Raw genomic sequence first — 16,089 nt, forward strand, 5'->3', positions numbered from 1 at the left:
TGGCTGCCAAAGTGCAAACATACCATAGAAAGAAGACTAGTCGTTGTAAATGTGGCAAAAACCATTACTATAGAATACCATATATAAAGAATAAAGAATAAAGCTCTTTCTAGTTTCTACATTGAACGTAGTTTTTTTTTTTTTCTCTTTTTTATCTTTTTAAATATAATTATTTATATATCTTTATTTAATAATTTAATTTTTTGAATAAATAATTAATTTGATTATTTTGTTAGTTTTTATAATTTTATCAAATTTTTAATTACGTCTTTATAATTTTTTTTAATTTGGTCTCTATATTATTTTTAATTTTATAATTAGATCTTTTTTATATGAAAAATGTTAAAATTAATAGAATATTTTTCTTAAAAAATATGTAGTTAAATATCTAATTAGATTCTTAATTGTAGATACCTTCTTTTTGTGAAAAAATATTTTTTTAATTCTAACATTTTTTATATTAAAAAAATTTAATTACAAAATTAAAAATAATATATAAACCTAATTAAAAGAAAAAAATATAAAAATTTAATAAAAATTTTGATAACATTATAAAGAATAATAGAATAATTAAATTTAAATAATTTTATAATATAAATTAAAATTTTTATAACTGAAAATTTTTTATTTTTTTCTATACAAAATTATTAATGCATACACTTCTACTTTTAAATGGATTTTACTTCATCTTATTAGCATTAACATTTTTTAACTAATCTAGAAATTAAAAGTCAAAGATAACTATCACTTTAATACATCATTGTCTTTGGTTTTGTGTATTGTGTCTCTTGTAATTTTTTTTCAAATCAAATTCTAATATTTGTTTTCATGACGGTGTTGTATATATTGCACTGTAGCGCAGCTTACGTGTGTGAAGTCAACTAAAACAATTGTCCGATGCGCGTTGATCACTACTACCGTCACATAAAATCCGATAAAATTTGATAACGATAATTAAGGATGGAAGGATGTTATATATATATTTATTTATTTATTTATTATTACCTAGCTGTATGCAAAGTTTCTAACTTGGACGACGGGGTCAATATATAATAGGATCATGCATTCAACGGTATATATATGTATGCATGTTTTCTAACTACTCTCAAATTAATACTTATTTAACTAGATTATATTATTGGCAATTATATGCGGTAATGGATTTCCCACTAGAATAATTATCTATTAAGATTTTCGGTGATTGATTAGAAATCATTAAATAATTATGAATCATAAAAGTTTTAAGGTTAGATTTAGTGTGTACGTTTGGGGTCATGATCTATTTTAGCGGATGTAATTATTTTTTGAAATATCTAGTTATTAGTTTTTTTTTCTTTTCTCCAAAAGCATTGTTATTGCTCAATTTATAGTTATTGAAATTTGCAAGGGTTGTATATGTATATTGACAATATACATTATTCTTATTCCTTTAGCATTTATCAATGAGAGTTTTGAGTCAAATATTCTACGTATCTAAAATATCAATGCTCATGTTTGAACCGCTTAAAAAGTTTTCCGTAATCAGTTGTATACTTGTTTAATTTCATGGAATATCTAAAATTTTATAGTAATGGATTATGACGTCATTATAATTAAGCTAAGGTTAATTTACCACAAATTAAAAGTCTAAGTATTAATGTACCTACCACGTACATATATACCCTAGTATATGGAGTTATGGACGAATGCTAATACGTACGGAAAAAAGTAAAAAATACTTTTTTTTTTAAATTTAAAGTCAAAATTTTAAATTATAAATCTTAAATGTTAAAATTTAAAATTTAAAATTTAAATTTAATTCATTAATATAAAATATAATAAATAAATGACTATGATTTATTTAAATGGCAAGAAGTGCAATATTCTTTATTTAAAATGGAGTGTTTAAGGATTTAAAATTCTAAATGCACCTTAGATTCAAGTAATTAAGACTTGTATATGTTTAGATGCAATTTAATATATAATATAGTTTAGTTAATGATCACTGTAAATTAGCTATATATAGGCCCAATGTTATTTCAGATTAGGAAGACAATATATATATATAAATATAATACATAAAATTTGAGAAAATATTGAAGGGGCCAAGGGACATACAGTGAGAAGGGATGGAAAACGTTTGGTAAAAGTTTGCCTCCTTTTGGTATCAATGCATTTGGAATTATATAGGTATTGTCAATAACATGCCTAACTAGTTGCATTGCATGACTACTCATAAAGTACGTCTTCATTTAATAATGAAAATTAGGCAAATGTGTGACTTGTAACTTGGAACCACATTCAGAAAATAATAAGAACTAACGCTGTTATTAATTTTATTAATTATTTTATAATATCATTATAGTCAGATATAATTTATACAAGCTGCAAAAAATATAAAGATTGATATAATTTGGATTTATGAGTGGAATCAGATCCGGTGACCTGCCAAGGATCTGGCCTGATTTTAATTTTAAATTTTTTATTTTTATTACGTAAAATTAGATTAATTGGTTGAATTAATGATCTAGTAATTTAGTAATTTGATTGGCTTAATCATCGATTTAATTCTGACAACTATGATATTAGTTGATTTAATTTATCACACAGTTTTTATTGAAAAAAGAGAGGCTGAATTAGTTAGTGTGTATTTCTAAAGTTTTGATTAGTGTATTTTTGAATAGGTCCTTTAATCTGATAAATTAAAGTTTTGTAATTTGAATCCATTGGTCAATTGGTTATCCGGACACACACACAAAAAAAAAAAGTTTATTATCCAGAAGATGGTGTGCTTTATTAAAAAGTATAAATATTAAAATTATATACATATATGCCATATTTATGATATATTAATATATTATCATTTAACAAATTTAGTGTTTTTCTATAGCGATAGAGTGTTTTGAATCAATGTCAATGTATATCAGAGCATTTTTATGACTCCAACACAAAGAAAGAGATAATTATAATTATACAACCCAGTTTGTTGTATACTTTACATCTTAGATTTAAAGGTGGAGATGGTAGTTTGTCAAAAAAAAAAAGATAGAGGAGTATAAATGAGTGAAAATTGAGTGAAATTCACAATTAATATGTTGAAATGAAATGAGCGCAAGTAAAAAAAAAGAAAAAAATTTTGTTTATTAAAGATGTCAACAAGGTACGATGTGGGAGGGGGATGTCTCTCTATTCTTCATCTCAGTCCCTAGATTTACTCTCCATTTTTGTTTTCATTTTTTACTGTGGGAGAATATTGTTTTCCATCTCCATTTTTTACAGGAATTCATTTCTCACGCGGACTCCATTTTTCATCTCTTTAATAATTTTGACTAATTAATTATTGATTATTTCTATAGGAATAGAGCTGAAAGTATCTATCTTATACAAAAATAGTAAAATTTTATATAAAAAATCTAAACGTGAAAATGGTAACTTTCAAAATGACGCAATGGAAGATGTCATGACAAAGTGGGGGACACGACATAAGAGAGAAGAATGTACACGACGACAGAATTATGGAAAGAGAGTTTTGTCATCCCTTCTACTTACTGTATGCTAGTTGAAATAATTAAGACTGATTCGAATAAAAAAATATCAGAATAGGATACAAGACAAAATACTAAAAATAATACACAAAAATTAGTAATTTTTATATTTTATTTGATAATAAATTAAAAAAATTAATTTATTTTTATTTTTTTATTTAAAAATAATAAAAATATAATAATTAAAAATAAAAAAATCTTTTATTAATATTTTTATATTTTTTTATTAAAATAAATATAAAATATACTAATTTAATATTTTTAAATACAATATTTTTATTTATATTTTATTTATCAAATATAATTTTATATTTTTATTTCAATGTTTTGTATCTATAAATAAACACCCTTAAAGTATTGTGATGATAAAGGGATCAAAGTTTAAGTAAATCCACAAGATTGGACTATGATTTAATGAATATCCTACTTTATTTGCAAATCCAAACAAAACAAAACAAAATAAAACCAATCAATGAATAAAGAACTACCTACGACAAGATTAATGCAATTTGGACTAAGATGATTGGTTACATGTTTGATAAAGAAGAGTACTATCTAGGATCTACTTTTGACCTTAGGAAAAACCTTTATTATGAATTTATGATTCTAAACGCGTAAAGTATTTGTCACCTCTTGAAAATTTTACAGAAATAAATGTCCCTACATACATATTCCCTACAAACCGTTGAAGAACTTAGAACCTTTCAATATAAAATGCCAAATTTTGCAAGCTGTGTCACAAGACAACTGAGTCAACAAATTATATGCAGTTAAGACTTCACTCAACCATAGAAATTAAAGTCTAGCAGCATAGAAAGACCGAAAAAAGGAAAGTCTACCAGTATAGTAGTATAGCATAATATGCTTGTAAATATTACACAATTTTTACTACTCTAAAAAATTTAAATTAATAAAAATATAAAAATAATTATATTTTTAATATATATATTTTCTCTTCATACAAAAAATTTAGCTTTTTGAAGCGTGATTATTTAATAAGAATAAGTAAATTCCAAATTTTTTTATCATATATATATAAAAAATACAATAATCATATACATCTCTGACAATTAATAATATATACAAAAATAGAAAGGGAAAAAAATTAGAGAGCCCCACTATCCCAGTTCTAGCCTTGGAAATTGAACGCGGAAATGATTCATTATTCATATGTGGCGGTGTTTGAAAATGTCACGAAGCTTCATCTAACATAGGTCTGCATTATTTTGCAGGAATGCAATTTGACATTATACTAATATATACATTATATTATACACTCTTCTGAGTTAACAGTGCACTGTTAACTACTACATTTTGAAAACGGATATTAAAAATGGTTTTAATATGAAAGAATAAAAGAGTATTCTAATTAGAAGTCAAATTTAGTATATTGACTTTATTTAGGGGGTAAAAGAAAAAAAAAATTAGCAAATTTAAGTTTTAACAGTAGAATTTAAATTTAATGTACTCACAGTGTAAAACGTTTTATAGTATTAATTATATTTATTTTTTTAAATAATTATTTACATGATAAATAATATAAAAATTAGTTATTTTTATTGATGTGATATTATATAATTAGAGATAATATATGTATAAAATTATTTTATAAATAATACATAAAAATTAAATTATTTAAGAGTATAAGTTATTAGTTATTAGGCCATCACATGCATGCATCTTAGTGCGCACTGATTAATTAATCAGTAAGAATAATAATGAAAACGTAATAGTTTTAGATGATTTTATGTAAAAAGTGCAATCATGATGTAATGATTATGATTATTTAGAGAGTTATAAAGGAAATAAGTTGGATAAGCACCCTATCAAAATCAAAACCGCAAGCTATGATAATAGATATATATATATATTATTCCCTGTTGATTAGAATCTCATTGCTTGCGTTCAAATTCAAGAACACTAATAATTCTTCTACCCGTAACTAACAAAGCAATAGTTTATTATTACTTCCTTTTATTATATGATTAAATATTTTATTTGATTTAAAAGTTCTTCGCCTGTTTTTATTCCCATATATTACTCTAGAATTTTGGTTAATAGTTTTCGTTACAAGACAAAAATGGCGACGGTGAGATGATAGAATTGCATTCCTACGGTGCGTTTAATTTGTGATTTTAATTTGTGTTTTTATTTTTAGTATTTTTTATTTTAGAAAATAACAAAAAAAAAGAAACAAATAATTAAATTTTATTATTTTATTGCTCTTTTTTTATAATATTTTTAAAAATAAAAAATATTAAAAATAAAAGGGAAAGTATAGGGAGTCAATGACTTAAGTATACAATGCGTACAATAGAGGTTTAGGAAGTATTAGAAATATAATCATTAGTGTTACATTGTTCTATCAGGTTATGCTTTTGGGATGTGTGATTTCATGAGTGCTTTTGACATGAGATGTTTATTTATCCTGGTATTCGGATGATTATTCTGGATAGTATAGGTATTGTTCATTCTATTCATGGATCAAAGATTTAACTCATTGTATACATTGTACACTTAGGCCATTGGCTTCCTAACACTACTCGAATAAAAGCACGCCTACCAACTCTCTCTCTCTCCCTTTTAGAAATTCAGAAAATTATATTAAAATTTACCATAAAAATGATAGCTACTCCCGTGCTAATTTTCAAAAAAAAAAAAAAAAGACAAATGTTTTTTTTTTTGAAAAAAAAAAATGCTCTCTCTTTTGGGATCTCTATACATACACAAATCAAATTCCGTCTTACTAGTAGTAATTGAATAAAAATATGACAAAAATTAGTTAATATGAATTTCGGATGTCATTATATTTCCCTATCAAGATTAATGAAGAAAATGTGATCTTTATTAGCTTACTTAACAGAGAATTAAGCTAATTACAAATGGCTTTTGCGTGAAGTTATATCATGTTATCTATTGCTGGATTCTAATTGGATAACAACTAACGAACTAAAAGCTTAAGCCAAAATCTAAGGTTAGTTATCACTGTAAATTTGCATAATTGCACCGGTAATATACCTCAACGGAGCTATATAATGTGGAGCTGAACTGCTTACTATAATACTAAGTATAAAATAGTAAAATACACACAATAATATAAGAGATAATAAACATCTAATTTTTGATCTAGTGCTTTAATACCATGTCATGATACCACTCATTTCAAAAACTTCAGCTAATGAAAAAATGTAACACTAATAATTATATCTCTAATACTCCATAAATCTCCATTGTACACATTGTATAAATATTTCATTAGCTCCTCATACTTTCCCATTATAAAATACTACTTAGTATTTATACTTAATATATATTATTAGTATCTTTTTGTTCAATTTTTCTGAAATATTTTATTTTGAAATTTTGTTATGATATTTTACATAAGGTATATTAAATTTATCTTCCTCAAATAATAAAAAAAACACTTAACAACAGAATAATATAAATTTTTTCAATTATATATAGATTTAAAATTTTATATCCATATATTTCTTTAAGTGCAACAGTATTTTTTAAATATTCTATAAATAGTATATAAAATTAAAAATAGTAAACCATTTAAATAATAAATTACTCAAATAAATACTTTTAGGACAATCTCATAATTTTAGTATTGATATGAAATTCTACATTTATCTTTATGATTTTACATGAGAGATAGATGATACACTCACGTATTCAAGAAGTTAAAGTTATGACAGAAGCATAATAATGTTTAGCTAACTGAGCTTACTCATATGGGATCAAGTCACATGGATCAAATCCCTAACCCTAAACAGCAGCAATTAACCTCAATTAATAAAAGACATAGACAAATTATTGTTCAAAATTCCGAAGCAAGAATGAAAACACGAAGGAAAGCTCAAAGTGTCAGAACTAATCCGTGACAGGGAGAGGCCGTGGTAGTTCAGAATGGCGAACGGTGGAGGATGGACTCAACAACTTCGTGCACGACCAAAGTGATGGAAGACTTCGACGCTGGTGGGAGAAGCGTGTATGGGAGCTGCGCGAGTTGACAACCCAAACAGAGGCGCAGGGTGGAGCAGATCTTACGGACTTCGCACACCCTGGACAAGGGAGTATGGGTTTTAGAAACTGTGAACAAGGCAAAGGCTCGACGGCAGCCAAAGGACGATGGATCAACAGCAGTGGTGCAATGGAGCAGCAACGGTAATGTTCGCGGGCTTCCAAAGACTCTTCGCGGGGTTCTGTGAAATTTGGGGAGGAATCAATTAGATGATATAGGATAAATTAAAAAAGAGTAAAACAAAAATTGATTTATTAGATCCTTACATAGCGACGTTTCACTAAGCAATCGTCGCTGTTGTGGCGGCACACGAAGATATCCTTTTTCCATAGCCTTGTTTTGCGGTGACAAGGTGAAACGCCGCCAATACTCCATCTCTATGCTCCGTTTCTGGTGTAGTGGGAGATACAAACAATTTAAAAAATATGTCAATAAATAAATTCAAAAGGTTATAGTTGGAAAAAAAACTTGTCTTCACATACATGCCTTTTTTAAATTGGAATTTATTTAAAAACTCCGAAAAAGGTAAAACAATAACACGTTTTCTAGACCGAAAGAGTATCCAAATATAGAGTATTAATTTTAGTGAATTATAATAATCTTCAATCTCCAAGTTGCCATGTTCGTAGTAGATGAGGTTAATTAATTAGTTTATTATTGATCCCTAGAATTGAATGACTGCTTAAGAGTCAAGATGTAAATAAACAAGTCATAACTATTGATAATGAGTGATGGGTACTGAGAACGATGGTTTAGTTTTGAATATTAATGATTATACCAAAGCTTGAATAGGTAATAATTTCAAAAGAATTTGCTAACAAGTCAACAAGAGCGTTTGTTTTGTCACCAAAAAAAAAAAAAAAAGGATGTTAGAGAAGATATATTCATTGAAAGGGAGAAGAAAGGTTTAACACTAATAAACCTCATTATTTTCTTCCCTTTTCCTCTAAATAAACCCAACTCATGAAAAACAAGCTTTTGAAGTTATTTCAAATATTATTCTCCTATTACAGCATTCATCATAATTTATAAAACAACATCAATAAAACTTCAACAATTCCGAACTTATTATATACTATTGGTTTTGTTTGATTTGTTCCTTAAGGTAGTGTTTGTTTTGAGATATTGAGACAGAGACTGTAAAACTGAGATTTAGTATCATGTTTGTTGGTTCAGAGATTGATACTAAAATTTCTGTTTCTATCTCTAAAATTTTAGTATTTCAGCACTTTCAAGAAGTGAAAACACAGGGGATTAAAATTTTTAGAGATAGAGACTGAAACTTTAATAACATTTTATACTTAAAATACTCTTATTTCAATTAATTAATTTCAATTTTATTTTTTTTGTGTAAATTAAATTAGAATTTTATTTTTGTTTTAATTTTTGTCTTTCACTTTGCACCAAACAGAATATTAAGATTTATTTCAATCTCTGTCTCTTAGTCTCTGTCTCTCGGTCTCAATCTTTTCGTTTCTGTCTCTCCACCAAATGCTACCTAATTTAATTAATTAATTACTTTTATTAACCAACAAATAGTTCTGCAATAAAGAAATTATTAAAGTTGTATACATAGTTTCTTTAACTTAATGCTCGTATCAAAACTAAATTAAAAAGTCAAGCCTTGTAATTAATCAATATTTTGGTTACCCTTCAGTTACAAATAATATTTTGGTCACTTTATTTAGATGCCTAACTCAAATGAAGTGCAATTGGAACTGTCTTTTGTTCTTTAATTTTAAGATTTCTTACCAAAAGCTAGTTGACACTTGACACCAAGGAGTAACCTATTTTGAATGTAATTTAAGAACACATGTAGAAAAGATTATATATAATAGCAACTCCTCTCTCTCAATTTTAGAAGTCTTCCTCTCCAATGTCTATTCTGCCAAACCTATTCTAATCATGATTTACCCTTATATTATATATGGCTAAACTAATCATAATAAAGTCAACAATCTTGAGTTTAAGTAATAAAAAGTCAATGAATGCGTTTGTTTTTGTTGAGCCCTTAGTTCGTTGTAGGCTTGTAGGTTTTAGCTTATTTTTGGATCCGGATTTGCTAAGGTACTAAAAGAAATAAAACATAAAAAATATCAAAATTTAGAACTTCTTCATAAAATAAATGTTTAATTATTCTGTTATTTCGAATAGTTTTATTAAATTTTCAATTAGATTTTTATACTTTTTTTTATTGAATCCTTATTCTATATCAGATTTTGTAATTAAGTCCCTATCGTTATAAAAATTCCAAAATTAACAGAATATTTCATTAAACCAAACGAATATATATCAAACACTTGACTGAATATTCTATATAGTTTAATAGAATTTTCCATTAGTTTTAACGTTTTGTCACAGTAGAAACTTAGTTACAAAATTTAATATGATATAGAGACCTAATTAAAAAAAATATATAAAGACCTCATTAAAAATTCGATAAAACTATAAAAATCGACAGAATAATTAAACCTAAAATAAATAATAGTTTGTGTAGTGTTTTTGTCTATATCCATCTCATGCCTAAACATATTCTAACAGTTTTAGTGAGTTTGAATTGCTTTTAATTTCTTTAATTAAAAAAATATTGTATTTGGAGAGAAAATATAAGAAGTACTTTTTTTAGTAAATAATTCATTAAAATCTTCTTAAAATTTTATTTTTTCAAAAACTAAGTCCTTTTTTTTTTGCTTTTTAATAAAAGTATTTTTTAAATAATTATATATACAAACATCCTTATAATTATATAAAAATGTTTTTCAATAAAAATATATTCTTTCCTTAAAAATCCAATCCAAATTTGTCCTTAGACTCCTTCAAAGCGTGTTTGGGCATGAAAATTTGTATTGTTTATCATTCACGTTTATTTGATTTAAAGTGTGGAAGACTTGAACAAAGGTAATTTTATTTATTTATTTATTTTAAATTCTTAATTATGGTTGTATAAATTTTCTCATTTCAGAAGACCGAGTTAAGCATTTTTTTTAACTACTGGGGAAACAAATAATGAACTGATCAAATTTTTATGAATTCACCAACTTATGAATTCACCAACAACCTTCCATCATTCCAACATGGATCCATATATACACAAAATTTGGAGGGGTTTGACTTTTGAAAATTAAGGGTTAGTTGTTGAAGAAGACAAATAAAAGTAAAGCTATATATGCATATCCTCTGCCACCAAACCAACACACATTAAAGAAGAGATTTAATTTTTCACCCAAAAAGGGATGGGAAAAAAAAATTCCACGGACATATTTAATTATTTCTTGTTATTTTATTACATAACATTAGTAAGCATTTTTTTTTAATTATATTCACTCTATCTCGTCTCTCATGTCCCATGCATTTAGACATTTAGAGAGGTCTCACCATCGGAATTAAAACATACTAATAAATCAATTTGGATTTGGTCAAAAAATCAACTCACTCATATGTTTAATTAAATAAATATTGCAGGTACACATTTTATTTTGTCTATGTATCAATTTACTGATCAATAATAAACTTTTAAATAAAATTCAGATATGCGGTAGATTAACATATTTATACATTAGAGAACGAAATTTTCAGTTCGAGAATTAGCAAAAGAGGTCGCAGTTGCAATGACACTAGTAAGTGGAGAATGTGCATTATGCAGAATCACACAGAGATTACATCACTTCCTAACTACCACTCTAACTACCAAATGCCAAGCTGGCACGCTTCCTAACAGAATTTCCCGCCAAGCCCAACTACTTGCTACAATGCTTCTATGTCAAGTAACCGTAAAAACTAGCTTTCTAACTTAACTACTCAGCTATCACTATCATCTAACAATATAATAATCAAGCAATAATTTCAAGCTCAAAAGAATTCCTTAATTCAGCACATGTTACATAATAACAAAACAAAGGCCTTATTATTCATAATCATATCTAATTAAAGATACATATACAACAAATCAAATCCATAATACACATACATGAACTACTAATAATTTAATAAAACCAATTAAATGAATAATAATTGAACAACTTTGGTGTCTAATTAACTTGGATTTATAACTAACTGCATTAATTTAATCCACTCAAATATGGAACACCAGTTTGAGGAATCCAATTATCTCCACTCAAGAAATTAGAAACCGTAAAATTAGCTGCATCGGTAGCATTAATAACATGATAACCAGGCCATGTAACACGGTTAGAAGTGTCAGAACCATTCCCAGTGTTGTTGAATTCAGCATAGTACAATGTACTAAGTGCAAAATCACCACTCCATTCATGCCAACCTGCAGAGTTTATGAAACCATCCATGAATGATTCCATGAACACTGTCACTGAATAATTCTTCCATGGCCTACCAAGGTATGTTTGAACACTACCAACATTTGGTGCTAAATCATCGGCAGGTTTTACGGTTGCATTCTGAATCGAAGTTCCTGTTATTAAAGATTCGAACAGATAATAATTCAGGTAATATTTACAACTTACAAGAGAGTATAGTAGTTCAACAATCGAATCTGACATTGAACAAGTAGAACTAAAGATTCGAAGATTTAAATATCCAATAAAATTCAATTGAAATTAAACTAAATACAATAATATAATACATATATCATTAAAATATATTTTAAAAAAAAATATTTTTTATTATGTTATTTTAGATTGGTTATCGTTAAAAATCGACCGATTTTAATTGATTTATGAGTTTTTGACCGAACTACTTACAATCGAATTTTGCCTTGAATCATATAATTTAGAGACTAATTTTTAATTAATCCAATTGAAACGACTAGTTCAACTCGATTCTCAAAATCATAGATGTCATATGAATTTGAACTAGCTTGGTCCAAAATCATGAGAACTCTGAAAAATCGTTGCTAGAATATAATAATTGTTACCACATATTATGTGTATATAGTATATACATGTGTTGTTCTATAAATTAAAATGTATTTTATATTTTAATATACATTTCATACGAATGATAAATTTAATATAATTTTTAGTGTTTATGTAATATAATTAAAGTGTGATTTCTAGTAATTAATCTTTATATAGTATATTAATAAAACAGAAACATTATGAGTATAAAAAAATTAGTCATCAATAAATCGATTATTATATAATATTTAATTTATTTTTAATGTATATTTTATATTTTAATATATATTTTATACAAATAGTTGATTTGGTGGTTGATTTTTAGTATATACGTAATATAATTATTAATAAAATAATGTAACAAAAAGCACAATTAATGCCAGTGATTAGTGAAGTTATCTTATAGTAGAAACCGTACCTGTGTTTTGATTTGGATCGGTTCTGCCTTGTGCAGTGATAGTATTGAACTGTCCTTTGTTTGGAAGGCGAGGATAGATGTTACAATCTTGAAAAACCACAGCAGCGTTACCAAATATGAAATCAACTGTACCATAAATATCACACTCTCTATAAAATTGTCTAAGAGAATGTGTATAAAGTGTGTCTTGGTATCCTTCAAAACTGCAACTATAAAAGGTGGACAAATCTGAACCACTTCTTAAAGCAACTGCTTGGTTCTTGCTTGGTCCAGCAGTGTTGCGGAATGTTATGTTTACTGCTACAAACCCTTGACCTACCACAGCTGCATGCAATTCATACGAGTAAACATAAAAAATAGTTATTTTTGCTGACGTATTTGTAAAACGAATTAATTATAATATAGAGAAAAAGGTAAATAAATCTCTAATTTTTTAATTCAAAGATATATAAGTTTTTGATTAATTGAAAATACAAAAATGTTTTTGACTTTTTAAAATACGAGATATTTAAGTTTTTTCATTTAAAATATATAGAGACAAATCGATCTCTCGAAAAAATTAGACATTTTAAAAAGTAATGGACGTCTTTGAACGTTGAAAAGTAATTATTTTTGCTGACGTGTCTATCTGTAAACGAGTCGAATATAAGAGAGGCTAAAGTTTTTGTTGCTTACCAAATGTTGCGGAATTGAATGTTGTGAAATTATCAACAACATTGTGACTACCTGTGATGATTGTGCGGTTAATCCCTTCACCAACCATCATAAGGTACTTCTTGGTCTTATCAATGGAAACATACTCTTCATACACACCTTCAGTTACAAAGATAAAGAAGTATCCATCACTAGCAACACTATTATTTGGTGCTGCACCAATGGCATCATTTATGCTTGTAAAGTTTCCACTCCCATCTTGGCTCACAACCACAATATCACTCACCAAAACACTCTGATCGCCGCCGCTGCTGCTGCCGTTGTTCGCATTATTTTGGAGCAATTTCCTCCCATGCTTGGAATTCTTAGCATGATCATAAATTTCTTGAGCTTTTTTGGACATCTTCAATGGTAGATTTCCATGATGGAAGTTGAAGTTGTGCTTGTTGTTTGGCCATGATGTTATGGTTTTCTTGCTTGGTACCCAAGCTTTTGTGAACAAAGCAAGGGAAACACTATGGAGTTTTGTGTCATTGGATAATGATGAAGATAGTTCATTCCTCAAATCTTGATCCGAATTAGAAGTGGTTTGTAATGATAAACCGTCTAAGCAAGTTTGTTGGTTGGTCAAAACCCCACTAAGAAATGTTTGAAAATCTTCAGCTTGTGAAGATGGAAGAAGATTATTATTATTATTACTAGTTTGATTGATTGTGGTGAAGGTGTTTGATAAATACTCTAAGCTTTGTTGAGAAAGAAAGGTGCAATCTTGGAGTGCCCCAATTGTGTATTGTGACAAAGTGTTTGTATTTTGGAGATATGAGTTAACTTGGTTTAGGAATTTTTGGGTTTGGGATATTGATTTTTGGAATGAGAAACGGCCATAGTCAAATATGTTGCCATTTTGATTTGCAAGCATGTTTTTGCAATAAGAAGGGTCTATTGTTGATTGGCAAATGGATTCATGGTCATCTGCTAAGGACAAAGATGTCATTAACAAAAAGAAGGGAAGAAAATGGGATACAAAAAGATTGATAAGAATGGAGAATTTCTTGAAAGCCATATTGGGATCTTATTGAGAATGTGTGAGAAAAGGTAGTATATTTATTTGTGGTTGAAGTGATGGCTATATATTGTGCTTATATATAGAGGAATAATTGTGTATTTGTGTTATTATCAATTTTTTTTTTCTATGATTAAGTCTTATTATAATAATGGTTGGTATGAAGGCATTGTTTAATCTAGATTGTGTATGAAAAGTCCTTATATGTAGTATTAATTTTAGGAGGACTAATTCAAGGATATATGCTTTGAAAGTAAGAAAAGATGTATATATGTGTATTATGGTTTAAGCATCTTATTATATTGGTGGAAAAGGTTTATGAAACACCTAAAATCTTGCACTCTAGCTATCTTGATTATATTTAGTGTATATGTTTTTGTCCTAATATCTGAATTCATTTTTTATCATTAAATTAAATTAACAAAAAAATGCTTATGAAAAAATTTTTTTTTTTAACATTATTCAATTGTAATATAATGCTAAAATTGTAAATGAAAGTAGTAAATAAAGCATGCACAAGAAATTATTTCTTGTTCTAATTCTCAAAAAGAGAAAAAGAAATTTCTTGTTCTAGAAGTATTTAAGAACTTTTAATTTTTAGAATTAAAAAAAAGAAAAGTATAGATAGATAATGAAAATACTAAATAATGTGAATAATGAATATATCGGATGTTCATTTTACTAAGTGTGCGGATGATTATTCTAATATTAAGATTTAGATGGATAATTTGGAGGTGTAATATATTTTAATTTGATTAGCGATTGTTCATATTGTTCAAAAAAATTATTAACTACCTAACATAACTTTTAAAAGTTTTGAAATATGCAATTTGATGAAAAGATGCCAAAAACTTCACATTTTTTGAATCTATAACTAGACATTTTCTTTGGATGTTGGTCTAGTACTTTAATGAAGCAGAGATTCTAATTAATAATCATAATAATAATAAATTATTATTATTATTATTATTATTATTATTATTATTATTATTATTACAAATAGTAAGTCAAACTAAATGAAGTCAACAAGTTATAGTTTAAATGGTATAGCCTCTTCATATTTATTTAAAAATTACGGATTTAAATCTTTTTATTTTTGGGTTAAAAAAAAGTCAACTAAAAGAAATTTTGACCTAGGTGTGCTGGATGTTGATCATGACGTAGCCAGTGGCTACCATGAAGTTAGTCAACATCACCAACTGGGTATTAGAAAACATTTAATTTTGGAATTTATATTAATTAGGAAGAAGAGGATCTTAATTCTATTAAGGTTGGTCGCTGCAAATGAAATGTTAGCGTATGCAAATGGAAATATTCCTTGACATTAGATTTATTTCGTTTGGTGCATGACTTATCTAATCACCGTTATTAGAGACATTTGTATTTTTTTTGGTGACATTAGAGACACTTGTATGTATATTTTTATCTTTATCTTGATGATTATTGGTTTGTCAATGATGTGGTTGGTTCCTAGCATTCTTCACAAAGAATAAAGAAATATTTAATAAAAAAGAAAAAGTAATAATGACTAG

At 26.9% G+C, this 16,089-nt stretch overlaps 1 protein-coding gene across 1 annotated transcript; it reads right to left on the minus strand.

Moving 5' to 3' along the window:
• Nucleotides 1-11,436: 11,436 nt before the first annotated feature.
• Nucleotides 11,437-14,593, minus strand: LOC130960517 (pectinesterase-like). The gene is made up of 3 exons (XM_057885933.1): nt 13,516-14,593; nt 12,841-13,164; nt 11,437-11,977 (listed from the first exon to the last, which is right to left on the minus strand). The coding sequence occupies exons 1-3, from the start codon at nt 14,555-14,557 to the stop codon at nt 11,610-11,612; spliced, it is 1,734 nt and encodes a 577-aa protein (XP_057741916.1). The 5' UTR covers nt 14,558-14,593; the 3' UTR covers nt 11,437-11,609.
• Between the last annotated feature and the right edge of the window lie 1,496 nt (nt 14,594-16,089).

This window comes from Arachis stenosperma, chromosome 2, assembly GCF_014773155.1.
Source record: "Arachis stenosperma cultivar V10309 chromosome 2, arast.V10309.gnm1.PFL2, whole genome shotgun sequence".
Taxonomy (NCBI): Eukaryota; Viridiplantae; Streptophyta; class Magnoliopsida; order Fabales; family Fabaceae; genus Arachis; species Arachis stenosperma.

Coding starts and splice junctions, on each gene's coding strand:
- LOC130960517 (XM_057885933.1), bottom strand. CDS start 14,557: ATGGCTTTCAAGAAATTCTCCATTCTTATCAATCTTTTTGTATCCCAT. Junction 13,165..13,515: donor ATTCAATTCCGCAACATTTG/GTAAGCAACAAA, acceptor AATTGCATGCAG/CTGTGGTAGGTCAAGGGTTT. Junction 11,978..12,840: donor CGATCCAAATCAAAACACAG/GTACGGTTTCTA, acceptor CTTTAATAACAG/GAACTTCGATTCAGAATGCA.